The sequence below is a fragment of the Daphnia pulicaria genome, chromosome 2, assembly GCF_021234035.1.
Source record: "Daphnia pulicaria isolate SC F1-1A chromosome 2, SC_F0-13Bv2, whole genome shotgun sequence".
Classification (NCBI taxonomy): Eukaryota; Metazoa; Arthropoda; class Branchiopoda; order Diplostraca; family Daphniidae; genus Daphnia; species Daphnia pulicaria.
The window spans coordinates 359,759-380,934 of record NC_060914.1 but is presented as its reverse complement, the minus strand read 5'-3'; the positions used below and the strand labels follow the sequence as shown (position 1 = coordinate 380,934).

General features: G+C 37.1%; 5 protein-coding genes and 4 non-coding genes across 16 annotated transcripts; 6 read left to right on the top strand and 3 right to left on the bottom strand.

Moving 5' to 3' along the window:
- Positions 1-103: 103 nt before the first annotated feature.
- LOC124327243 (uridine diphosphate glucose pyrophosphatase NUDT22-like) lies at positions 104-1,473 on the bottom strand. Of its 2 annotated transcripts, XM_046786217.1 has the most exons (4): positions 1,322-1,472; positions 969-1,251; positions 482-899; positions 104-415 (listed from the first exon to the last, which is right to left on the bottom strand). In XM_046786217.1, the coding sequence occupies exons 2-4, from the start codon at positions 1,192-1,194 to the stop codon at positions 211-213; spliced, it is 849 nt and encodes a 282-aa protein (XP_046642173.1). In that variant the 5' UTR covers positions 1,195-1,251; positions 1,322-1,472; the 3' UTR covers positions 104-210. The 2 variants fall into 2 exon arrangements, with proteins under 2 accessions (XP_046642173.1, XP_046642172.1); XM_046786216.1 differs by having other exon boundaries at positions 482-1,251; positions 1,322-1,473.
- A 127-nt stretch (positions 1,474-1,600) lies between these two features.
- On the bottom strand, positions 1,601-12,849 carry LOC124327134 (probable tubulin polyglutamylase ttll-15). 2 transcript variants are annotated; one of them, XM_046786050.1, is made up of 13 exons: positions 12,837-12,849; positions 4,673-4,822; positions 4,340-4,528; positions 4,097-4,191; positions 3,960-4,023; positions 3,401-3,520; positions 3,079-3,217; positions 2,916-3,006; positions 2,659-2,822; positions 2,388-2,563; positions 2,203-2,327; positions 1,910-2,126; positions 1,601-1,833 (listed from the first exon to the last, which is right to left on the bottom strand). In XM_046786050.1, exons 2-13 carry the CDS (start codon positions 4,679-4,681, stop codon positions 1,723-1,725), a joined length of 1,500 nt encoding a protein of 499 aa, XP_046642006.1. In that variant the 5' UTR covers positions 4,682-4,822; positions 12,837-12,849; the 3' UTR covers positions 1,601-1,722. The 2 variants fall into 2 exon arrangements, with proteins under 2 accessions (XP_046642006.1, XP_046642007.1); XM_046786051.1 differs by lacking the exon at positions 12,837-12,849 and having other exon boundaries at positions 4,673-4,740; positions 4,804-4,949.
- Positions 5,031-9,867, bottom strand: LOC124327014 (neutral alpha-glucosidase AB-like). 4 transcript variants are annotated; one of them, XM_046785800.1, is made up of 15 exons: positions 9,761-9,867; positions 9,321-9,457; positions 9,026-9,262; positions 8,783-8,959; positions 8,397-8,501; positions 7,824-8,078; positions 7,665-7,766; positions 7,206-7,595; positions 6,823-7,106; positions 6,623-6,765; positions 6,049-6,556; positions 5,831-5,982; positions 5,652-5,765; positions 5,465-5,574; positions 5,031-5,407 (listed from the first exon to the last, which is right to left on the bottom strand). In XM_046785800.1, the coding sequence occupies exons 2-15, from the start codon at positions 9,431-9,433 to the stop codon at positions 5,206-5,208; spliced, it is 2,892 nt and encodes a 963-aa protein (XP_046641756.1). In that variant the 5' UTR covers positions 9,434-9,457; positions 9,761-9,867; the 3' UTR covers positions 5,031-5,205. The 4 variants fall into 4 exon arrangements, with proteins under 4 accessions (XP_046641756.1, XP_046641754.1, XP_046641753.1 ...); XM_046785798.1 differs by having other exon boundaries at positions 9,321-9,440; positions 9,761-9,834; XM_046785797.1 differs by lacking the exon at positions 9,761-9,867 and adding an exon at positions 9,591-9,749.
- Trnag-ucc lies at positions 10,571-10,642 on the top strand. Its single transcript has one exon. It is a non-coding gene; the product is annotated as a tRNA-Gly (tRNA).
- Positions 11,245-11,316, top strand: Trnag-ucc. Its single transcript has one exon. It is a non-coding gene; the product is annotated as a tRNA-Gly (tRNA).
- Positions 11,431-11,502, top strand: Trnag-ucc. Its single transcript has one exon. It is a non-coding gene; the product is annotated as a tRNA-Gly (tRNA).
- On the top strand, positions 11,628-11,699 carry Trnag-ucc. Its single transcript has one exon. It is a non-coding gene; the product is annotated as a tRNA-Gly (tRNA).
- LOC124327038 (protein O-mannosyl-transferase 2-like) lies at positions 11,650-16,522 on the top strand. Of its 3 annotated transcripts, XM_046785865.1 has the most exons (18): positions 11,650-12,134; positions 12,233-12,425; positions 12,695-12,797; positions 13,033-13,134; positions 13,205-13,289; positions 13,353-13,457; positions 13,562-13,670; positions 13,742-13,850; positions 13,924-14,083; positions 14,158-14,347; positions 14,449-14,774; positions 14,949-15,100; positions 15,178-15,266; positions 15,332-15,480; positions 15,546-15,702; positions 15,790-15,930; positions 15,996-16,107; positions 16,176-16,522. In XM_046785865.1, exons 2-18 carry the CDS (start codon positions 12,278-12,280, stop codon positions 16,273-16,275), a joined length of 2,337 nt encoding a protein of 778 aa, XP_046641821.1. In that variant the 5' UTR covers positions 11,650-12,134; positions 12,233-12,277; the 3' UTR covers positions 16,276-16,522. The 3 variants fall into 3 exon arrangements, with proteins under 3 accessions (XP_046641821.1, XP_046641822.1, XP_046641823.1); XM_046785866.1 differs by having other exon boundaries at positions 11,650-12,425; XM_046785867.1 differs by lacking the exons at positions 11,650-12,134; positions 12,233-12,425; positions 12,695-12,797 and having other exon boundaries at positions 13,042-13,134; positions 13,189-13,289.
- Positions 16,523-16,814: 292 nt separating this feature from the next.
- LOC124327045 (protein O-mannosyl-transferase 2-like) lies at positions 16,815-21,012 on the top strand. Its single transcript, XM_046785875.1, has 17 exons — positions 16,815-16,898; positions 17,210-17,381; positions 17,620-17,721; positions 17,802-17,886; positions 17,967-18,023; positions 18,092-18,136; positions 18,244-18,352; positions 18,509-18,614; positions 18,710-18,869; positions 18,952-19,141; positions 19,215-19,534; positions 19,606-19,846; positions 19,910-20,058; positions 20,130-20,286; positions 20,378-20,518; positions 20,597-20,696; positions 20,773-21,012. The coding sequence occupies exons 2-17, from the start codon at positions 17,266-17,268 to the stop codon at positions 20,876-20,878; spliced, it is 2,184 nt and encodes a 727-aa protein (XP_046641831.1). The 5' UTR covers positions 16,815-16,898; positions 17,210-17,265; the 3' UTR covers positions 20,879-21,012.
- The last annotated feature ends 164 nt before the right edge of the window (positions 21,013-21,176 follow it).

Below are 21,176 nucleotides of genomic sequence, written 5' to 3'. Positions count from 1 at the left end.
TGGAGTCATTTCGTCACTCGCTACTCATCGGTACTCGCTAAATGTCGTTTTTCACCCAAATAGTAAGAATAATCTAATAAATTTTTATGTCGGGTACTTCAAAATGTATTTTTTATTTTTAGTATATATGTGTGTGTAAAATGAACCATGAACTGAGATTGATTCAAAATTATTAAATAAAAAGTTTCACTCAGGTTCCAAATATAACGGCTAACTTGGGCAGATCGAGTAACATTGACTGTAGAGTTTTATTGCTCCACAAGCGGCATCAGTAAGGCAGTGCCAGATACTCTGATCCAAATCCAATCCACGAACCTTCTCTTCCGGTAGAAACACAATACCTAGCGATTCGTCAGCTTCTGCTTGACAACTCTTCAAATAGAGATTTTCGACTTCTTTAGATGTCAAAGAGCAACTGCAAATATGAGATTAGAATTTTATTTTAAAATGTGAGACAATTAACTCTTAAAAACGCACTCACAGCACAAGAAATTCAGCACTCGGCCGCCCAAGTCGTTCGAGGCTTCGAACTACTCCTAACAGTAGAGGGTCCTTTAATGATTCCAATGGCAAATTAACTTCATCGCGAATTTCACATTTAACCGAGTCGAAAACCTCCTCTCGAATTCGAAGTGAGTTTTCTGGAGCAGTGCATTCTTCTTCTGTCCAAGACTGTATAGATGTTGACACATTATCTGGTTCAGGGTGACCACCAGGCCTATCTAGTTTGCCTTTGTCCTCACCAGTCCACATAGCACGTTTTAAAAACAGGAATTTTCTATCTGAAGTTAGCAACAGAGATCCCACACCCAATGGGTCAGCTAAGCACGATCGCTTACTGTTAAAACGCTGAGTTCCGTAAACAACTAACTCCTTCCCAAATGGATTACAATTCGTTCCAATTAACTCCATGTAAGTTGTTAGTCCCAAGTTGAAAACAACCTGGTTATCATCATTAATTGTTACACCTTCAAATCGAAATTTGGATTGATTGTATAACCTATCATTATTCTTACATTTTTCATTCCATATCAACTTAATAGATTTTTCTATCCAATTATCAGATTTGTTGTTAAATCTGCTAGAAAAATTTATTTGGGTTTGACTCCTTATGATGGGTATTTTGCTGAAACTCAAGTTGATAATTTCGATTCCTTCTGTCCCATTTTGTGTTTTGAAAGTAAACTCATCCATAGAAGCGGTTTTTTAAAAACAAATAAAATCTCCCGCTGCTTGCAGCGATTCGATGATCTATTCAAAAACAAGTGCTGAATGTTATTATTTTCCTGTGTTAATTACTTAAATTACAAAAAATACGTACCTAAAAATTGATTGGAGAGTAAAAATGTATGCAAGTCAAGCATGAACACAGAAGACCATAAAATCTTACATGAATATTCAGTCAAAACATTTTGCGAAACGCTAACAAATATGTTTACCAAATTTCGTTGACGTTGACAGAAGTTAGTTCCTAATGATTACATAAAATCTCGCTAGAGGACCTGTTTCATAACAAATGAAGTGCCTCGAGCACTGAAACCGTAGCTTTCAGGAATAGTAAGATCACGAATTTACGACTTACGATTTACGGATGGAAGGATTCACCAGGAATTTTTTTTATTTGCATAGCCATATAATGTATCTATTCAGTGTATCATATTGCTACACTAAGGTAAAAATGGACAGTAGATGGCTAACGACGTTGAAATTTAGCCTTAAATTTTAACACCAAGAATTATCTAAGAGACACTTGCCATGAAACCAGGAATGCATTAGTTGGTTAATCTCGGTTAGACCTTTAACGTCCACACCTTCTTCTATTTCTTCCGGCATCTAAATAATGACAACGGGACAATTTTAAGAGAACCTATTTTAAAAATAACAATTGGTTGGACTAAGCACTGCTTACCAACGACGGTGGAACAACGCGACGGCATACATGTCGACGGGTGTGTTCTTTGAAGGCCTCTGTCAAATCAGATTTCAATGATTCAGTCAGACAAGGCTTGCAAAGCTTACATTCAAGACTGGAACAATTGGCACAACGAGAGGCCGCACACCGATCGGGAAATACGACTAAATCTTTAAACGCCACTTCGGGCTGCGATAGTAGTTCATCGTCAGTTCTAATTCCCAAAATTTATTTAGTTAATACATTAAAAACCATGAAGAAATAAGAAAATGTCAAAGTTTTTTTTTTACCCGACTGAATTTGGATATCCAGAAGGAATAATACCGATCAGTTTCAATACATTGAAGATGACCTGTTCATACATTAGCCTGTTTGGAGGAAAGTGTTGAGACGACAAATTTGGTGACATGTTCGCCTGGAATATTAATTTGTAAATTTAATAATCAATAATTATTCACGGTTCCTAAAGTCATACTTCCATAATGAAGACGTTGAGATCTTCATCCACAACGAAATCCACTCGAATCATTTCGAAAAAATTACGAGATGACGCAAATTTGGAACTTGCCGATGCCAAGGATAATTCTCGTCTCAGCAGCATTGTTCGAATCGCATCATCAATTTGCTGCCAAATGATTTTAGGATCTTTACCTTTTATCAGATAAATTCATTTTTTAAAATGTAAAAATTCATGAAGAAACAAGAGTATTTTTTAAAAATGTGTTTGCCAAGCCGTACATGCGTACCTATGGTGAGAAGATAGGCATTAAAAGACTCCTTCATACCAAATCCCAAACCTGAGTAATACGGTTTCAATGACGAAACGTTCCATATTGGTAAATAGTCATCTCCAATTACATACTTATCGACTTTCTTTACATCAAAAGGATGATATTTTTCTGGACAAAATCTGAAATCGTAATTTAAATAAATTTGGTTAATAATTTAACACGGGGGTTAACTTCGTTAAATCTTTCGGCGGAAGTAGGAAAACTTTTAATACCGAAATAGGATGTCACCATCATAGATATAGACTCTAAGTGGTGCGATTGACGTAATGATCGTATAAACACCAATATCGAACTTGTGCCCATCTGCCGGTTATTTAATGATCAGTTAGACAAAAGTTAAAATTAAGTCGCTTACATAAAAGAAACTCGCCGCACCTATCAAAAGAGGTTTACGAACGTACTCTTGGACGAACGTCCCTGGTGTCTCCAAGTCTAGATCAACCAACGGTTGGATTTTGATACCTCGGTGATTGTTACTTTTCTGGACAAACAAACTATCGGGATTCTTCTTTGCCTAGATCATAAAATTTTTGTCAAGCTTTTCTCTAGTTAACTCTACTTTCTATCTACACTACTATTTTAGTATTTTTTCAAATACTTTTTACCGATTTGAACTTAGATCTAATGAAATTTTTAAAACTGAATGATAAGATTACAAATGAATGAATATAATATTAGAAGATGGGAAATCACTTACATAAGTAACTAACTCCGCCTTTTGTTGAGGAATTTTGAAAGCCACAGGAACGTGAGGCAATCCGGAAGTAGCCAAATTCACCTTGTTGGTGATATATCCTGATCCAGGAAAATGGTTGACCTACTTAATGAAGTATTTTACCATTTGAAAATCAAAATAACGCAAATTTTTATTAACATAATAGACTACTTAAGATTAATTACGTCTTTTAAATTCTAGTTTGTGGCTTTTCAGTGTTACATAATTTCTATTCCGCTTTTTAAATATTTTGTGGGACGTAGTTATTTTCTGGTCCATTAAAGTTACTGTCATATTTCACTTAGCGGTCTCAAAAGAAAGAATTCTAAATAGCGCAAATGCAGCAGCAACGAAATATGGAAACAAAATCTCAGCCAGAGCGTCGGTGAAATATAAAGCAAGATATTTTAATAGCATCGATAATGACGTAATACTAGTACCTATAACCACAATAGAAGACATAATAATATCGCGGTAAACTGTGGTTTTATATGTAAAATCAGGAAAAATGTAAGAAAATATTTTCATTCATCATTTTTACCTTTTTGTGCTTTGGTAGATTCACCAATTGATCCTTCAGAACCCTAAAGGGGTATTCATAGGACCTGTATATAACAAAAGCCAAAAGTTAATAAATGTCACAGAAAAATCTTTTCATTGCAGAATTAGATTTTTTACCAGAGAAGATTCCAATCAGAAGAATAAATGCTACCGCGAACATAACCGGCTCTTTCTAATAAGGTAAACACATGCTCCAAGTATCCTGAGTCCAACTATTCAAAAAAATGAAATAGAATTTTTTTAAAAGAAACAAAAAGAAAGCACAACAAGAACCAATTCCCCCTCCTTAATAAACAAACAAATAAAAAGCCAATAAACAAAACACATAATATGTAAAAAGATACAGTAAAAATAACGAACCTTTCTTCCAAATGCAGCGTAAATAAGAGGCCGAGTAGTATTTAGAGATGCACCGTGGCAATCTGGTTTAGATTCCAAATAAAAGACGTTCCAAATATTGAAGGTAATAAAAAGAAACCCAAGGGTAACCATGGACAAGACAGCAGATTTGTTTCTCATGATCGAGGAAGCCAAGCGAAATGCACGGCTCTTTTCATCATTTGAGGTGGGGTTTTTAGAAGATAGAATTGAATAAGATAATAGATTAAAATGTGCATAAATCATGCAGACATCAGCAACGATTCGAACTTAGTCTCACATCTTTAATAGTATCTTGAAAAATTTCTGACTTACCAGCATCATGGTGAATTACAATCGATTCAAACGAGAATTAATCATATCCTGTTCTGCCAGCATGGCCCCTGTTAAGAAATACCTTGATCAACCGAACTGAACACACCAAATCACTAGCAAATGAAATATACCGGCACTGTACAGAACGGTCTAAGGCTACGCAGTGAAGCAGACTGAAAGTCACGGGCAACAGAGAGAGAATAAAAGACAGGTATTGGAGTAGACGAAAACGGCCCCCGGGCTTTTTGGTCTTCTTCTCTCCCCAAAAGCAGGTCATTTCCTCCCTTTTTTTGTGCGGCACCGAAGTGACCGTAATTAAGTTCGGAATGCTTTTAATGCAAAAATCTTTCGATGACGGTAAATTTGACAAATCAAATGTATTTCTGAAACTTCATTTCATCGAACGGTAAGAAGCAAAGTTTGCACAAATCGTCTGTAGAGATTAGGTAATAAGCTTCTCTTGTTTCTTACTTGAACACCCCTTACCCAGTGAATGAAGAGCGTCGGCGAACAAATAATTCGATGCAGACATTCTACATTTTGAGACTGACACCCCATTCTTTGGAAACCGATAAACTCGGTTTTCTCAGAACCAATACCTGGCTAGTCGTATCGTAACGATATTCGACAGCTCGACCTGTGTTATCTTCTATACTGGACGGTGACCGGTTTAATCCCGCAATGACGATTTTTTCAATGAACTCTGGGGTTTCAAAAGCTCCTTGATTTGTAATTCTATAAAAATAAAACCGTGTTATTATTTTGTCTTGTGTGAAATAAATGTTTAGTTACTTCGATGAAAGTACGTGATTTTCCATGCTTAGATCCAGGATTAGGTAACTTCCTTTTTGATAATCCAAAGATTGGCCATCATCTACGTAAAGGCGACCTTGAGCTTTGCCCTGTATTCCATGACGTTTGAATTATTACAAAAATTAAATGGAATTATTTCATTCCGCGTATGTTGAATTGAATTTACCTGCTTGTCCAAAGTCACAATTAATGTATAAGGATCTTTGGCCATTAAAGATGATGCTCGTCTAGCACGTTCCTTCTTCGGAACAATAGTACCTCCTCGTTGGAATACAGGAATCTAACAAAACGCACAGCCACATGACCCACTGAAAAGTCGGAAATCTAATGAGGGATAATTAATACCTTATTGATTGCCACTGGAATCGTCTGGTACCCAGAGCTTTGATAAACTTTGTAGGTCTCGATTTCATACCAGAGGGTATTATCTCCAGGGAAGTAAACACTGACTTCAGTTTCTCCTGATCGAACAACTGGATGCACCAAAATCGAGTCACCTAAAACGAAAGTAAAATAATTACTCCCATGCATAAATTCACAGAGAAAAATAAAAAATGTTTTACCTAACAAAAATTGATTATCCATAGAGAAGGTCTCTACGTCTTGCGGATATTCCATCCAGAGTGGGCGCATGGGGGGAGTGGCAGTCTTTTCGTGCTCGTAAAACAACGTATACCAAAGAGGTAAGTAGGTATAGCGTTGCTTGATGCTTGATTTAATAAGTTTGTTAGTCTGCTCATCAAAAAGCCAAGGTTCGCGACGTTTTGTATGAAGGTGAGAATGTCCACGAAAGAATGGCTGGAACGCACCAGCTTGGTACCATCTTGTCAATAGCTCCGAATTGGGATTATTGAAGAAACCTCCAACATCCGCTCCACAAAACGGAATACCAGAGACAGAAAGGCTGAGAAGCATAGGAACGGCTATGGCTAAATGTTCCCAGTCGGCAATGTTATCACCAGTCCAAACAGCTCCAAATCGCTGACTTCCGGCAAAAAAGGAGCGCGAAAGTACAAACGGACGTAATTTATAGTCAGAGCGCATCAACTGGCCACGGATAGTACCCTCCACCTAAAATTCATACAGATTAATATGCCTCAATATGAAAAGAAGACAAGTTTGGAATTTGAAACATACCACCATCATGCCGTACATATTGTGGACATCACGGTGCTCATATCCACCGTAGTGCAAACAATCTTTAGGCATAGTGACTTCCGGCCCGTTAAAAACCGATGGCTCATTCATATCGTTCCACGTGTATACGTCCAAGGACGTACCTGAGAAGAATCTAAATTATTGAAAATCGATGACAATATTGGAGTAATTTAAAATACCTTCATATTTATCCAACGCGAACCGAGAGGCCCAGTAATCTCTAACGTTAGGGTTAAAAAAGTCGGGATAACTGGCAGAGCCTGGCCAACACCAACCTTCATAAATTTTCCCATCTTTATCTTTGACATAGAAATCATTCTGTTCGCAATGCTCGTGGAAAAAGAAGGACGAATCGCGTTTCATGTGTGGGTCGACAATAGTCACCAACTTTCTACCCTTTGCGGTCAAGTTCTGTGCCATTTCTAATGGATCAGGAAACTTAATCGGGTCCCACGTAAAATACCTTAAAATAAAAGCCAAAATTAATATCGACAGTAATTGACTAAGTTTGAGAATTTTTACATAAAATAATATAAATAATTTCGTAATTAAAATAACTTACTTTTTGCCATCTGTGTGCTCAATATCAAGCCACAAAACATCATAAGGTATATCGTGGAGATCGAAGCCTTTATCGACATTGTGAACATCTTCTTGGTCGTTGTAGTTCCAACGGCACTGGTGATAGCCAAGTGCAAATCGCTGAGGAAGGGGAGTTGTACCCGTCAAACTACCATACTGGCGCACCACATCCTTCGGTGTAGGACCCGTCATAATGTAGAGATCAATAATTCCACTTTCTGAGAACCAATGTGTCTGCTGGTGAGGCTCATTGCCTCCACCTGATACAAGATTCATGAGGGAAGACACCACACTTCCAGATGACGACTCTTCAATATCGACATAAGTTTCAGCTGCGTTGTTCCAAAACACTCCAACGGCACCCTGTTGCCTGAAGCACACAAACAAGAAACACGTTTTAAAACGCAAGTATTTTAATTGTCAAATTTAATTGAAGTACCTTTTGGCAATCATAAATGGTACAGCTCCGTACAAAGCCATGGGGTTGTAGAGTTCGTACTCAAAAACGTCGGTGTTGTAAAGACGGTACGGATCACCATTTCTACAAGATAAAAATGTTATTTCTTCCATTGACTTGAAATCATAAACAAATTTATACTTGGTCTGCTTTAAGGCAAAAGTATCTGCATGTTCAGGAATACCATACACATGCCTAGAGCCGGGGAAAGAGATGTCTACCCCAACTGAAGTGGGACCGTAAGGCTTGGAATCGACGTGAGATTTGAACGTTTCTTCCCACAAGCCGGGCTCCTCTTCTTCCTGGGGCTTTTCTTCGGGGTTCTTTACTTCGCCTTCTTCCTGTTCTAATCCTTCAACAGGATCAGAAGGGTTTGCCTCAGTTGCAGCTGCTTCACTGTGAAAGGAGAAAGATGAGATTACCCTATAAAATGCAAATCTTCTAAGCATAATGTAGCACTCTGAATAGCAACTGCATCTTTATTTGCTGACGGACTAAAAAAAAAAAGAAAAAAAAACCGCACAAACTAAATGGCAACTGCCTTGGTCCAAATCTAAAGGATTAAGTGGGAGGCTAGTACGCAATATCCTAGCGATACAAGGTTAAGTAACATATAGAGGTGGAGACCAACCGGAAGTCTTTCATTGTTAAGCCATAATATGCAGAATAAACGCTTAATTACAGAGGGGGAGGATCGTAGGTTGATAGATTTACCTGGACCAAGGCAGCCATTGTAGCACCCACGAATATGCTTTTCCAGGTAAGGATGAGCCAACAGATCCTACAGTTTGGGCAACTGAGGTCATGGCTTCCCACAACCTGACCAATCACAGTCGTTAAACTAAATCCGTGCCTATTTACAGATTGTCTTTCACACGCTAATGAAAGATATGCTAAATTATCTTAATCAATATGATAAACTACTGGTAAATAGTTCAAGATCATAATTTTTTTTTACAGCTTTCCCTGAACTTAACAAAGTTGTGGGTAATGGAAAGTGAGAAGATACCATAAGAAAAAATAACTAAATGATTAATCCCCGCGAACTTCCTACTCAAGAGCGGATGTGCAGATAATTATGTCATAAATTGAATGATTACTTGGATTTGCGGACACGTTGATGTTCAAAGTTTAGCAAGCCCCTTGCATTCACAGAGATGACTAGTTGGTCTCCATCATAGACATCAAGACGAAATGGCTTGACAAGCAGGATAGCTTTGCCTGTGCCGCCAAATGAAAGGGATATTGAATCGCTAGATTGCTCCAGGATTTTCAAACTATGAAATTAAGAAAGGCAAATGTAAGTAAACAGACCATATATTGTTTTTAATCGGAAGGGGTACCTTGAAAGTTGTGGAGTTCCAGAAAGGGATTCCTGTGCCCTATAACGTAACTTAATAGGATTGATTTCATCAAGCTGTAAATGAAGAGTTGAATCAGCCAAAGCTATAAGCTGCAGTTGAAGTCTTGCTTGACTGCGAGAGCTGATGACTTGCACTTGTAGGCTATTTATAGTGGAATTTAAGCTATCCAACAAAATTTCCCAAGGTGAATTTCCAAGCTGTGTTGCTCTCTGACGTCTTGAAAAACAGCATTAAATTAGTATTGAGATAACATTAGCAAGAAATTCAAACTTACTTGCAAAATGCATTCTGATCACATGTTTTAAAATTACCACGATCAACTGCTATACAGGATTGAATTGTCACCCCACATATGACGAGGGTGAATAAAAGCCAGGAATGATCCATTGAGGACCTGGAATCAAATCTTAACTATAAAATTTTACAGAAATATTAAATAATGTGAATGTAAAACAATGAGAAAATAAACTCAGCAGTTATTTTACACCAAAGTGTTTAAAAGAGCCCCAGAAAAATTTATGAGATTGTCACGAGTCTGACATACCGTCCACGTCCACGTCACAAAGGCGAGATTTCTTCAATTCAAAGAATGGGTGTTTACGACTTGATATGTTAGTCTTATTGCGAGCTACTTACTTAAACAATAAACAAACCGTTCATGAGAGAACGTTTATGAGCGATTTTCTATTGCAAAAAATCGTGTGATCAACTTACCGGCGGTTTTTTCGATGATGAACGGCGCCGAATTCTCCAGTTAGCAACTATTGAATTGGATTCGTTGTCGAAACTCGAAACCAAGAAAATACGCCACCTAACGGTAATTTAAACGTAGTTTCCATGATATCCCAAAGATGGACGAATTAATTAGTACACGACAAATAGAGAATAGAGATAACAGCTCATGAATCACTTCATAGCTCAATCAAGGAGGCTTTTCATATTTTCAAACAAGTTTAGCACGCCAAGGTTATCGCCAAGCATAGTGGCCGTAAATAGCAAATCTGATTAAATCGTCCTTCACAGACACCTGACAGTACGTGGTGATCTATATGAATATCTTCCTCAAAATGAGCAAGGTCCACTGTAACTTATGGACTTTGCCAAATTTAATTATTGATTGATTAATCAATTTGGGGTGACTTGTCAATAAATATTATATTAATGTTGGTTCTTAACGTTCATGAGTCTCTCAATCCACTTTCTAGCAAAATCGGTCTTGATCGATGACTTCGGAGCAGCAGTAAGCATCAGCCCCCATTTATTCCGGTAGTAGAATAATTCGAACCAACTGTTCCGTCAGTGAATGCCAGTGCTATAAACTTTTTAGATTTACTGTTTAATAGTAAATAAAAAGTGAGAAATTGCCACAATTAAGCAAATTACTGTATTAAAAATGTTACTTGGTTGATGATTCTTACGGATTCTTACGAAACGGGACGTAATCCTAATTTCACAGGAACGTTCAGTGAGAAAACTTTTTTGTCGATCCAATCAGTATAACTTTAAAATTTTCATAAGTAGCAAGCGTTAGTGGTATAACGGTTAGCATTGTTGCCTTCCAAGCAATAGACCCGGGTTCGACTCCCGGCTAACGCACTCCCTTTTTATCCACATGAACTTTGATTTTTCATTTTTCATAACAGGATGTGTAATTGATAAAATATTTTCTCGCTAAGATTTCATTTTTCCTTGGTTTAGTTTTTGCTAGCGATTATAGCTGTTACAGCTTGCTTCTCTTTGAACACGACTTAGCGTCATTGAAATCATAGAAATTACGCTATTAAACTTTAATGCAGCCTTTCTGTACGTTGAATTGTAGTTAATCAGTGAATAAGTTACTCAGCAGATGATGAAATACTAAAACAGGAAAAAATTGAGTGAATTTGAATTTTGAACCGATATTATATTGTAGTCATACGTATACTGCATACACTGTTAAAGACAACATTGATACTAGGGTACCAGTTGGACAGTTTTTACGGAAGAAGTAATAATTCATCTACAATTCCTGAACCAATTCATTTTCTTTTAAATTTTTTAAAATATTATTTAATAAACAATCTTCCTGTTTCTTGAGTGCGTTACAGACAAATTCACAATCACATCATCTGATTCGCTGCTTTTAAAGGAGTCCTACCTGGTAAAGACGCCGGGGTGAAATACTTTTATATATTGGGAGGAAAAGATCGAAATTTCAAGCGTTAGTGGTATAACGGTTAGCATTGTTGCCTTCCAAGCAATAGACCCGGGTTCGACTCCCGGCTAACGCACTCCCTTTTTTACAAACTTTCAAGAAAATTTTATTTGTGCTTAATTCGTTTGTCTCCGTGGTACAGACGTGGAAATTACTCGAATATATAGGGAAAAAAAGCTTAAATTTGCAAGCGTTAGTGGTATAACGGTTAGCATTGTTGCCTTCCAAGCAATAGACCCGGGTTCGACTCCCGGCTAACGCACTCTTTTTTTTACAAACTTTCGATAAGAAGAAATCTTTATTTGCGCTAAATTCGTTGGTCCTTCCTGGTAAAAACGCAGGGTTGAAAAACTTGGATATAGAGAGAGAAAAAGGTATTTGTTTTAAGCGTTAGTGGTATAACGGTTAGCATTGTTGCCTTCCAAGCAATAGACCCGGGTTCGACTCCCGGCTAACGCACTCCCTATTTTTGCAAACTTACAAGAAAACTTTATTTGCGTTTAATTCGTCGCATGCTGTAAAATTTATTTAAATTTGTCCCGTTCCATTTACACTTTTCTTTGATTTAACTTGCGCTAGACCTTACGCTGTTCCAGGTTATTCTCAAACGTGGCCCCTCCTGGTTATCTCTTCGCCTCGGTATGTTCTTATTTAAAAAAAACTCCTGCTAATTTCATTTGTTATGGAAATACGAAAATCCAACCATGAGTTCCAATGTTTTGGTCCCAAATTCTAATCAGAAATTTGAATGTCTATAAATGCTAGAAAATGAGAGACCATCCACTTTTGGGAGCTTGTCAACATTCACTGTAAAACGATCAAATTTAACACGGTATGGAGACTTCCACATGCGAAAAAAGAGCTATTGCACTTCCTGAAATAAGTCACTACATGGTACCGCAATTTTCTACAGAGCCTTATATATAAGAGTTCTTTCTTTGAAGGCATGTAGTTTTACTCATACCATTTTCTTGCTTTTTTCCTTGTTTAAGCCCACCCATTTCTAGTGCCGTAGTACCGCCCTCTTTCACCTCGGAATGGGATACTTTTTATTTTCTAGATTTTGGATGTACATAACTCAACATTTCAAACCGCATTTGAGAGACTCCCACACTAGTGTTACCAAGCAATGTGCAGTATTCCATCTGAGTTTCTCAATTAATAAAAGAGACTGCATTTCTAAAGGTAAGTCATCTAAATAGATTGGTAGGCTATATTATTTAGCTGGAAATATATCAAATCGTTCATTTCGATTCATTTGAGTAGTTGTAACAGTAGATAAGTATCGTCTTTTTTAGATCAGTTTTTTTTTATTATTGATTTCATTACGAGTTCATAATGTTGCGAAATATTTCAATAAAATATTGTGAAATTTTTCTTTATTAAATATTGTTAGATTAAACTAAATCATAAATGTGTAATTCAATAACTTATGTGGATGAATTCAATTATAGCGATGTCCACTGATTGTCGTCTAAAAAATCCCGAAAATCCCGTAAAATACAAGCAAATGAAGAACCACGAATCTTTGGGTCTTCCGCTTCTGGATCAGTTTAGGTGAGCGACCTATCACATATTTTCTAAAAATCCCTTAACCTTGAAAAACCTATTATTTCCCCTATCCAATTGCAATCCACCCCACCTTATTATTCCAAAGTCAAGTTGCCGTGATTTTCTTCCAACTGATGGATAGATGATTGATGGGTCTCGGTCTTGATACATTTCATCACAAGGGGGCAGAGCGCATAGCCTTGAAAAGAGGAGATGAATTTAATCATTTTTTACCTTTAAGGGATGGCAGCAGCAATAAGATTTGGTGGAGAGTGTTTGCCCTGTTGATGATAGCCACGGTTGCTACCAGATTTTATAAACTCGACCAGCCAGATCACGTCTGGTAATGCCATTAAATTTAATTTGACATTGGCATCGATTATTAATCACCAGATAGCATTTTAAAATTACAGTTGGGATGAAGCACATTTTGGGAAATATGCAAATTTTTACATCAACCGGACATTCTTTTTTGACGTGCATCCTCCACTTGGAAAGGTACATAACTTTATATAGGTATTTTTTTTTAACTGAACTATTTTGTAATATTAAAATTATTAGATGCTTATTGGACTCTTCGGATACCTTGATGGCTACAACGGATCCTTTCATTTTGATAAACCAGGAGATAAATTCGAAGATCACCAATACATGGGAATGCGAATAGTAAGTTCACATTAAACAGGATCACCACTAACGTTCTTATTGCCTCGTTTCCGCGCTCAATTATTTTTCATTAATAATAAACTCTTAATCAATTTCCTATTTAGGGCTGTGCTGTGATGGGAGCTCTTTTGGTTCCTCTCTCCTTTCTGACTGTATGGGAGATGACTTTCTCCCTTCCAGCATCTACATTAAGCGGTTTGCTGATTCTCTTGGGTACGCGTTAATTTTCTAATTCTAGAAAATATATCGGATGTCTATAAATAAGGAATCTATTTCAATGTTAGATCATGGAATGTTGACATTGAACCGCTTCATTCTACTGGATCCGCCAATGTTATTTTTTATCTCTGCGTCAGTCTACACAATGGTTAAATTTCATAATCAGAGGCATCGGTATAATCTGAAATCTTTTTTATTTTTTAAATGTTAAGTACGTGTATTAAAGTGATCGTTTTTATTTAAATAGGCCGTTCAGTATGCCGTGGTGGTTATGGCTGTCTTCCATGGGTGTTATGCTATCATGTTCCGTCGCCGTAAAATTTGTTGGAATATTTGTTGTCATCTTCGTCGGATTTCGTACCATTGCGGATTTGTGGGAAATTCTTGGAGATATTTCACGCCCCGTGGTATTCTTTTGGGATAATTATTATAACATCTCTTGCACGGCTCCTTACCTAATAATTCTATATTGAACGCACAGACTTACACCGTGAAGCATTTTATGGCCCGGGCTTTATGTCTGATTGTCATTCCAACATTGTTGTACATGGGCATTTTTTATATCCATTTGGCGGTTCTAAATAATAGCGGACCGGGAGACGGATTTTACAGTTCGGCTTTTCAGGTCGGTCTCAAAGGAAACTACCTCCATGATGGCAGTACACCAAGAGGTGAATATAGTATTAATTATTGAATATTTTAAATTATGGAAACAACGAAAGTAAAAGTGATACACATTGGCATTCATCTATTTGTTCATGTGTGCTCACAGAGGTTGCGTATGGCGCAATTTTAACGCTGAAGAATTCTGTTACGAGTGGTGCCTATTTGCACTCTCACGATCATTTATACCCAGAAGAAATCGGAGGAGGCCAACAGCAAATCACCACGTATGCGCACAAGGACGAAAACAATCAGTGGCATATCAAAAGACACAACAAAATGCCTCCGAGCTGGAATAGCACAAAACCTGTGGATTTAGTGCGACACGGAGATTTGCTGCGACTCGAACATTTTGTAACTGGTCGGAATTTGCACGCGCACAGAGTATTGGCCCCCATTACAATCAAACAGTTTCAAGTCACCGGATATGGACTGGTTAGTATAGCCCCAATTTTAATTTTCTTCTCATGAATGCCGTTCAAAAATTTTCTCATCTAATTTTCCGTCTTTCCCCCTTTTCACCTTTCAACCCATGTAAAATTTCTTCACCCCCCCCCCCCCCAACCGTGACGTAATAATACATATCAAACTAATTTTTTGTAATACTAGGATGGAGTTGGGGATACCAATGACATTTGGCGCGTGGAAATTGAAGACGGCGAACAAAATCAAGTACTGGAAACAATGGTGCATCGTTTTAGATTGATTCACTACAATCTGGGGTGTGCCTTAACTTGCACGAAAAAGAAACTTCCCACTTGGTAAGAACGAATATCAGAGAGTTTTGCCGCTCAGGTTTCATTTCACATTTTCTAATCGAAATGATTTGGATGTTCAGGGGCTTTGAACAAGATGAAGTAACCTGTAACCCAAATAAGAGAGATCCTAATGCGATTTGGAATATCGAGGAAAACATCTTCCCTCGCCGTATAACTTGTTTTAACTTTTTAAATTTTAGATGGCTCGATTAATTGATTTAATTTAATTTTCAGTTCCCAACGTTTCTTTCCGCTCGTACGAGAAAAACTTCTTTCAGCGTTTTATCGAATCGCACGTTGTTTTAATCAATGGCAATTCTGCCTTGAAACCGAAAGAAGGAGAAGCAACTTCTAAGCCTTGGATGTGGCCAATCAATTTAAGGGTATTGAAGAAAAATCTAAAATAAAATAGAGACAGTCAATAATGAAATTTAATCAACCTGTGTAGGGTCAGTTCTTTTCTGGAGGCAAATTGCAGGTTTACTTATTAGGCAATCCCATCATCTGGTGGGGTAATTTAGTCTTCATGGTGTTTTACATAATTCTGTGGGTGTCTGTTGGAGTTCGAGAAAAAAGAGGAGTGGTGATGACGCCGAGAGAAATCAGTGAGAATAAATTTGCTTCATCAATCAATTGCTATAAAATATCAAACTTAAATTTTTAATTTATATTTTATATTTTTGCGCAATCAGTGTTGCAGAATAGAGCGCTATCTGCTTGCGGTTGGCTTTGGCTCGGTTGGTTACTCCACTACCTTCCATTTTGGGGAATGACTCGTGTACTCTACTTTCATCATTACTTTCCTGCATTGCTTTTTTCGAGCATGATGACTGGTAATAAAGTCTTATGTCACCTAATCTTATACCGGTGATGTAAGGTGTCGTTTGTATTTCATTAGGAATTCTTCTTGATTATGCAATGGAGTCCATTCCTCTTTCCCTGCCTCAAAAGATGTTCAACTCAACATACATTTCCATTTTATCCGGAGCACTGGTGATTTTATTTTACAGGTGATTCTTTCAATGCGATAATTGATTCAATCAGGCTTATTAATTTTGTTGTTTTTTGTTTCTGTTAGTTTTTATTTATTCTCACCACTTGTGTACGGATTAGTGAGATATGCAGATTCCAATTCTACCATGCACCATTTACATTGGCTATCTACCTGGGAATTCTAAAAAAATCCAGTAATTAATAGTAATTTCTTCTTTAAAACAGTATTATCGTGTTTGGTCAGATCCAGTTAACAGCAAATTTCATCCAAATTCGAATTCACAATCCAATCAATCAAATCTTGAAGTCGAATTTATTTCGCTGTAATTAAATAATATGAATCGTGCTTGAATTGACCATCTTCATTGTGTTGGTGAGCTAATCAACCGCAATCCTAGCACACAATCTGAATAATAAATGTTTTACGTGGAACTATTTTGAGTACGTTTTCTTTTCTATTCCGTTTAATTCGAATCAAATGTATGTGCACAAGTTAAATATTTAAAGACCATACATTTTCCTGCGCTTATACGTATAGTCAGCATTATAAGTTACTACATCAGTGTGAAAGTAAGGACATGGCGATTCGGAGTAATTTGAACTTGCATGATAATAATCAGTCAATATATTTCCGTTAGCGCTGAAATCCTTAAAAATAGTGGAAACATCGACCGGCCTCAAGGCTATCAAGCGTTACTTGCACAGATAACAGAGCAGAGATATTCGTCTGAGAGGCTTACGGCAGCAGTACTTCATCATCGGTCTTGCGGTGAAGCTGTGGGAATACAGGGCAAACCATAGGAATACAGTAAGTTTCATTCAACTTGTTTTTTCTTTTAAATTAAAGTTGGTTTTGAAATATTGATTAATAGCGGTATTTGCTACACTTAGGTACCTTAATTTTAAAAATATCTAGCAAATTACCTATTCAATAATCTAGATAAAGCATTGTAAAAATCTCAATCAATATGGGAATCTTACCGGTATTGATTTCCATAATGTATTTTTATACAACAGTATTTCCCATTAATTTAATTTAATTTTTTAGATTAAACTTATTATTTTGGTTTCATATGGGCTACAAGCTAACCTGGTTCTTAATTGTTTTTCTCGGCACAGTCTAAATCTCTAGTTCTACATTTGCGACGTTTTACGTATTCCACGTCATCGGAACCATGAAAGAAAAAGAAAGTCCATCAACGCTTTCCGTAGATTCACCCCCCATCAAATGCCTCGACAAGCAATCTACCTCTAAGCCATACTCTCGGCCAGAATTCACTCAACAGTTCAGGTAAGCGACCTTCAGATTATTCTTCACCTTGAAATGTTTGTGTTCCGTCATGCACGCTCCTTTTCATCCGATGCACCTCATCACGTAATTACAAATGCCAAGTCCCTCTGCTTACCTCGCATGATTGATGCGCACATATAAATTTAAGAGAAACCCAAATATATATGTTGTATAGCCTTGAGGCCATATGAGGCTGCTGATGGACGACGTGATGGAATATTATTTACTCGTTTCAAAGGGAGAACTCCAGCGGCAAAGTATGGTGGACCATATTTATTGTTTTGATGGTAGCTACGGTAGCTGTCCGGTTTTACAAATTACATTATCCCGAACAAGTTTGGTAAGTTTAATTGATTTAAAGAAGTCACTAAAAAAGAACTCGCATTAACATTTTAATGGATCGGCACGTGATCTCGGTAGCTGGGATGAGACACATTTCGGAAGGCACGCAAACCAATATCTTCAACGAACTTTCTTCTTTGACGTTCATCCTCCTCTGGGCAAAGTACCGTCTAAATATTCTATTAAAGGATCTTTTATATGATTATTTAAAATCTAATGTGACTTTTAAACCTACTTATGCAGATGATTATTGCATTATTTGGGTACTTGGATGGATACGACGGTTCCTTTTGGTTTGAGGTAGGTTAATATAAATTACTCGCGCATCACTAAACATTCATAATTATTAAAATGAATTTAAATATTAGGTCGGGAAAAAATACGGAGACGCCTCTTACATGGGAATGCGTATAGTAAGTAAACATTGCTGAATATTTGCCCGATTTGATTTTAGGTTATGTTTGTTTTTAAATTGGGAAAATATAGAACTACTTCATAAATTTTTTTTTTTTTTTTATAGGGTTGTGCGATAATGGGAGCTTTAGTAGTTCCTCTTTCCTTCCTGTCAATGTGGGAAATGACTTCATCGTTACCAGCATCCACCTTCACTGCCCTTTGCTTAATTTTTGGTAAATAAGATTCCATCAGACTTTAAAAAATTTACTTGCATCAATAAAAAATTGACGCATCTGACATGGTGGACAAATTAAGTTATAGACTGCAATTTTTATTTTTAATTTCCTGAAAAGATGATGAATGATTGATTTTTTTTTTACTTTCAATAGACAACTCGTTGGTGGTGTTGAATCGCTTTATACTTCTTGATCCGCTGATGCTGTTCTTCATTTCAGCTACTGTCTTTTCTATGGCTCATTTCAACCAACAAAAAAGGTATCACGGCAAGCGTTGTGTGATCGCTCTCACTTATTTCAAAAAAGGTTGTTTCTATGCATAATGCAACACTTCTTTTTCTTTTTGTTCTACAGATCTTTTAGTTTTCGCTGGTGGTTCTGGTTATCATCAACGGGCATATTTATGGCTGGAGCTTTCAGCATCAAATTTGTTGGATTGTTTCTCGTTTTCTTGGTGGGAATTCGAGCCATCTACGACTTGTGGATTATTCTTGGCGATATGTCGCGGCCAGTGGTAAATTATTTGACGCTTATGCGAAAAAAATCCCACAACATCATCTACTCTTAACACACCCCTTTTCTTTCTCGAATTTTAGACTTATACAGTTAAACATTTCCTGGCAAGAGCTCTGTGCCTTATTGCGCTTCCGGTCGCTTTGTACGTGGCCATTTTTTACGTTCATTTGAAAATTCTTCATCTTGGTGGAGAAGAAGATGAATTTTACAGTTCTGCTTTCCAAGTCAGTCTCAAAGGCAATATGTTCCACAACTCTACTGGCCCTAGAGGTATTTATGGTTCTACATTGATTTTTATATGCGCCGCAATCATTTCAAATTGCCATTTCAAATCTAAATTTAGAGGTTGCATATGGAGCTGTTATCAGGCTGAAGAATAACGTTCTCGAGGGTCAATATCTTCATTCACATCGACAGCTATATCCGGTCGGCGCTAGACAGCAGCAAATCACTACGGTCTATATCAGAGATCCAAACAACCGATGGTTCATCAAAAGACACAACCAATCATCTCCGCTTTGGAACGCTACTGAGCCTATCGACTTTGTTCGTAACGGTGATTTGGTTCGGATCGAGCACCGAACAACAGGGCGCAATATTCACGTTCACAGAGGACCAGCACCTATTTCGAATAAAATGTATCAAGTGACTGGTTTTGGAGTGGTAAGCCATTGATTCTACTGCATTCGTTATTTACTTAAATCATTTGTTACATTTTCTTTTCGATGGAATAGAAAGGTGAAGGTAACGACGATGATTTCTGGCGAATCGAAATCGAAGGTGCTGCAGAAGGCGAAATTCTGGAAATAGTGCGACACAGCTTCCGGTTGGTGAGCCCAAACAACAAGTGCGTCCTTACATCGACGACAAAGAATTTGCCCGAGTGGGGGTTCGGCTCTGCTGAAGTGGCTTGCAATCCAAAAATTCACGACGACCGCGCCTATTGGCACATCGATGATAACCGCTATCCACGTCGTATGTTGAATTATAATTAAGTCCCTACAAAGTGATAATATCGCTCATTATCGTCTTACATAGTTCCAAATGTGAGCTACACTATATACGAGCTCAGTTTCCTCCAGCGATTCATCGAGTCACATCAGAACATGTTTATGGGCAACGCCGGATTCAGACCCAGGATAAGTGATTTCCAGTCTAGACCGTGGATGTGGCCCATCAACTTCAGGGTATAATATAAGCGGACGTTGAATTAACACGCAACTCTGTGTCTCACGAACGTTTCATTTATGTTCAACAGGGTCAGTTCTTTTCAGTGGAAGGATCAGTGATCTACCTTCTCGGCAATCCAATTATCTGGTGGGGCCACTGTTTGTGCTTCTTCTTTTACTTTATTCTCTGGGTCGTGAATGCCGTCATCGAGAAGCGCTCCGTTGTTTTGTCTGAAAAGCAAATGAGTAAGTGTCATAACATATACATTGTACAATCTGTATTTTTCTTAATCTGACTTAATTTTAAAAAATATTTACGGAATTATTACTTTATTAGTGTTGCAAAGGAGAACACTGAATACGTGCAAATGGCTATTTATCGGCTTTCTATGTCACTACGCTCCATTTTGGCCAATGGCACGCATCTTATATTTTCATCATTATTTCCCAGCTCTCCTCTTCTCCAACATGATTTCAGGTAAGAAAAAAAATTTTTGATTTCAACATTTTGTTGGCAATCTCACCTCAATTTGGATACATTCACTTTTTAACGTAGGAATGATGCTGCACTATCTTTTGGAAACTTTTTCGGACAAAATTTCGCGAAAGTTTTATACATACTTTATAAGTGGGCTAATTTTAATATATTTCTACAGGTATACAATTAATTTTTTAGACATATTTTAAATGGTTAACCCAAAAGTTTCTAAAATCTCTTTCTTTATTTTATAGCTTCTACTTATTTACTCCAATTACTTATGGATATCCTAACCGGCCATCACAATACAATGACTCGCAAATGTATGGCATGAAATGGATACCTAGTTGGGAATTTTAGAAGGACAATTTATACAAGGAAAACTTCTGCAAAAGAATTTCACCATGACGCGCATTCAATATTTATGCGTGTGTTATAGATTTTAAAATGTTTTTAATGGACAAGAAAATTGAAATACATTTTACTTAACTCTTTCTCATAAAGAACATTTCAGCAGCATACATGGGCTGTATTAATAATTAACAAGATAAAACTGTTTTGTTGGGTTGTGTAGGAAGAATTGTTGTTTTTGATTTTTGAATTTCTTAGAACGCCAAGTTTAGGTGATGCTCACTAGGTGTCACTTTTGTTTTCAAAA

What these genes read in the sequence shown, in the direction of transcription:
- LOC124327243 (XM_046786216.1), bottom strand. Translation starts at nt 1,194, where the DNA reads ATGGATGAGTTTACTTTCAAAACACAAAATGGGACAGAAGGAATCGAA. An exon ending in AGTGCTGAATTTCTTGTGCT is followed by an intron (nt 416 to 481) that starts GTGAGTGCGTTT and finishes TCATATTTGCAG; the next exon opens with TTGCTCTTTGACATCTAAAG.
- LOC124327134 (XM_046786050.1), bottom strand. An exon ending in ATCTACCAAAGCACAAAAAG is followed by an intron (nt 3,521 to 3,959) that starts GTAAAAATGATG and finishes TTCATTAAGTAG; the next exon opens with GTCAACCATTTTCCTGGATC. An exon ending in GATGGTGACATCCTATTTCG is followed by an intron (nt 2,823 to 2,915) that starts GTATTAAAAGTT and finishes TTACGATTTCAG; the next exon opens with ATTTTGTCCAGAAAAATATC.
- LOC124327014 (XM_046785800.1), bottom strand. Translation starts at nt 9,433, where the DNA reads ATGGATCATTCCTGGCTTTTATTCACCCTCGTCATATGTGGGGTGACA. An exon ending in CAACGTGTCCGCAAATCCAA is followed by an intron (nt 8,502 to 8,782) that starts GTAATCATTCAA and finishes GTGATTGGTCAG; the next exon opens with GTTGTGGGAAGCCATGACCT. An exon ending in CCATTTATGATTGCCAAAAG is followed by an intron (nt 7,596 to 7,664) that starts GTACTTCAATTA and finishes TGTGTGCTTCAG; the next exon opens with GCAACAGGGTGCCGTTGGAG.
- LOC124327038 (XM_046785865.1), top strand. Translation starts at nt 12,278, where the DNA reads ATGGGATACTTTTTATTTTCTAGATTTTGGATGTACATAACTCAACAT. An exon ending in GACCAGCCAGATCACGTCTG is followed by an intron (nt 13,135 to 13,204) that starts GTAATGCCATTA and finishes TTAAAATTACAG; the next exon opens with TTGGGATGAAGCACATTTTG. An exon ending in TTTTTCGAGCATGATGACTG is followed by an intron (nt 15,931 to 15,995) that starts GTAATAAAGTCT and finishes GTATTTCATTAG; the next exon opens with GAATTCTTCTTGATTATGCA.
- LOC124327045 (XM_046785875.1), top strand. Translation starts at nt 17,266, where the DNA reads ATGAAAGAAAAAGAAAGTCCATCAACGCTTTCCGTAGATTCACCCCCC. An exon ending in TTCATCCTCCTCTGGGCAAA is followed by an intron (nt 17,887 to 17,966) that starts GTACCGTCTAAA and finishes CTACTTATGCAG; the next exon opens with ATGATTATTGCATTATTTGG. An exon ending in TGCCCTTTGCTTAATTTTTG is followed by an intron (nt 18,353 to 18,508) that starts GTAAATAAGATT and finishes TACTTTCAATAG; the next exon opens with ACAACTCGTTGGTGGTGTTG.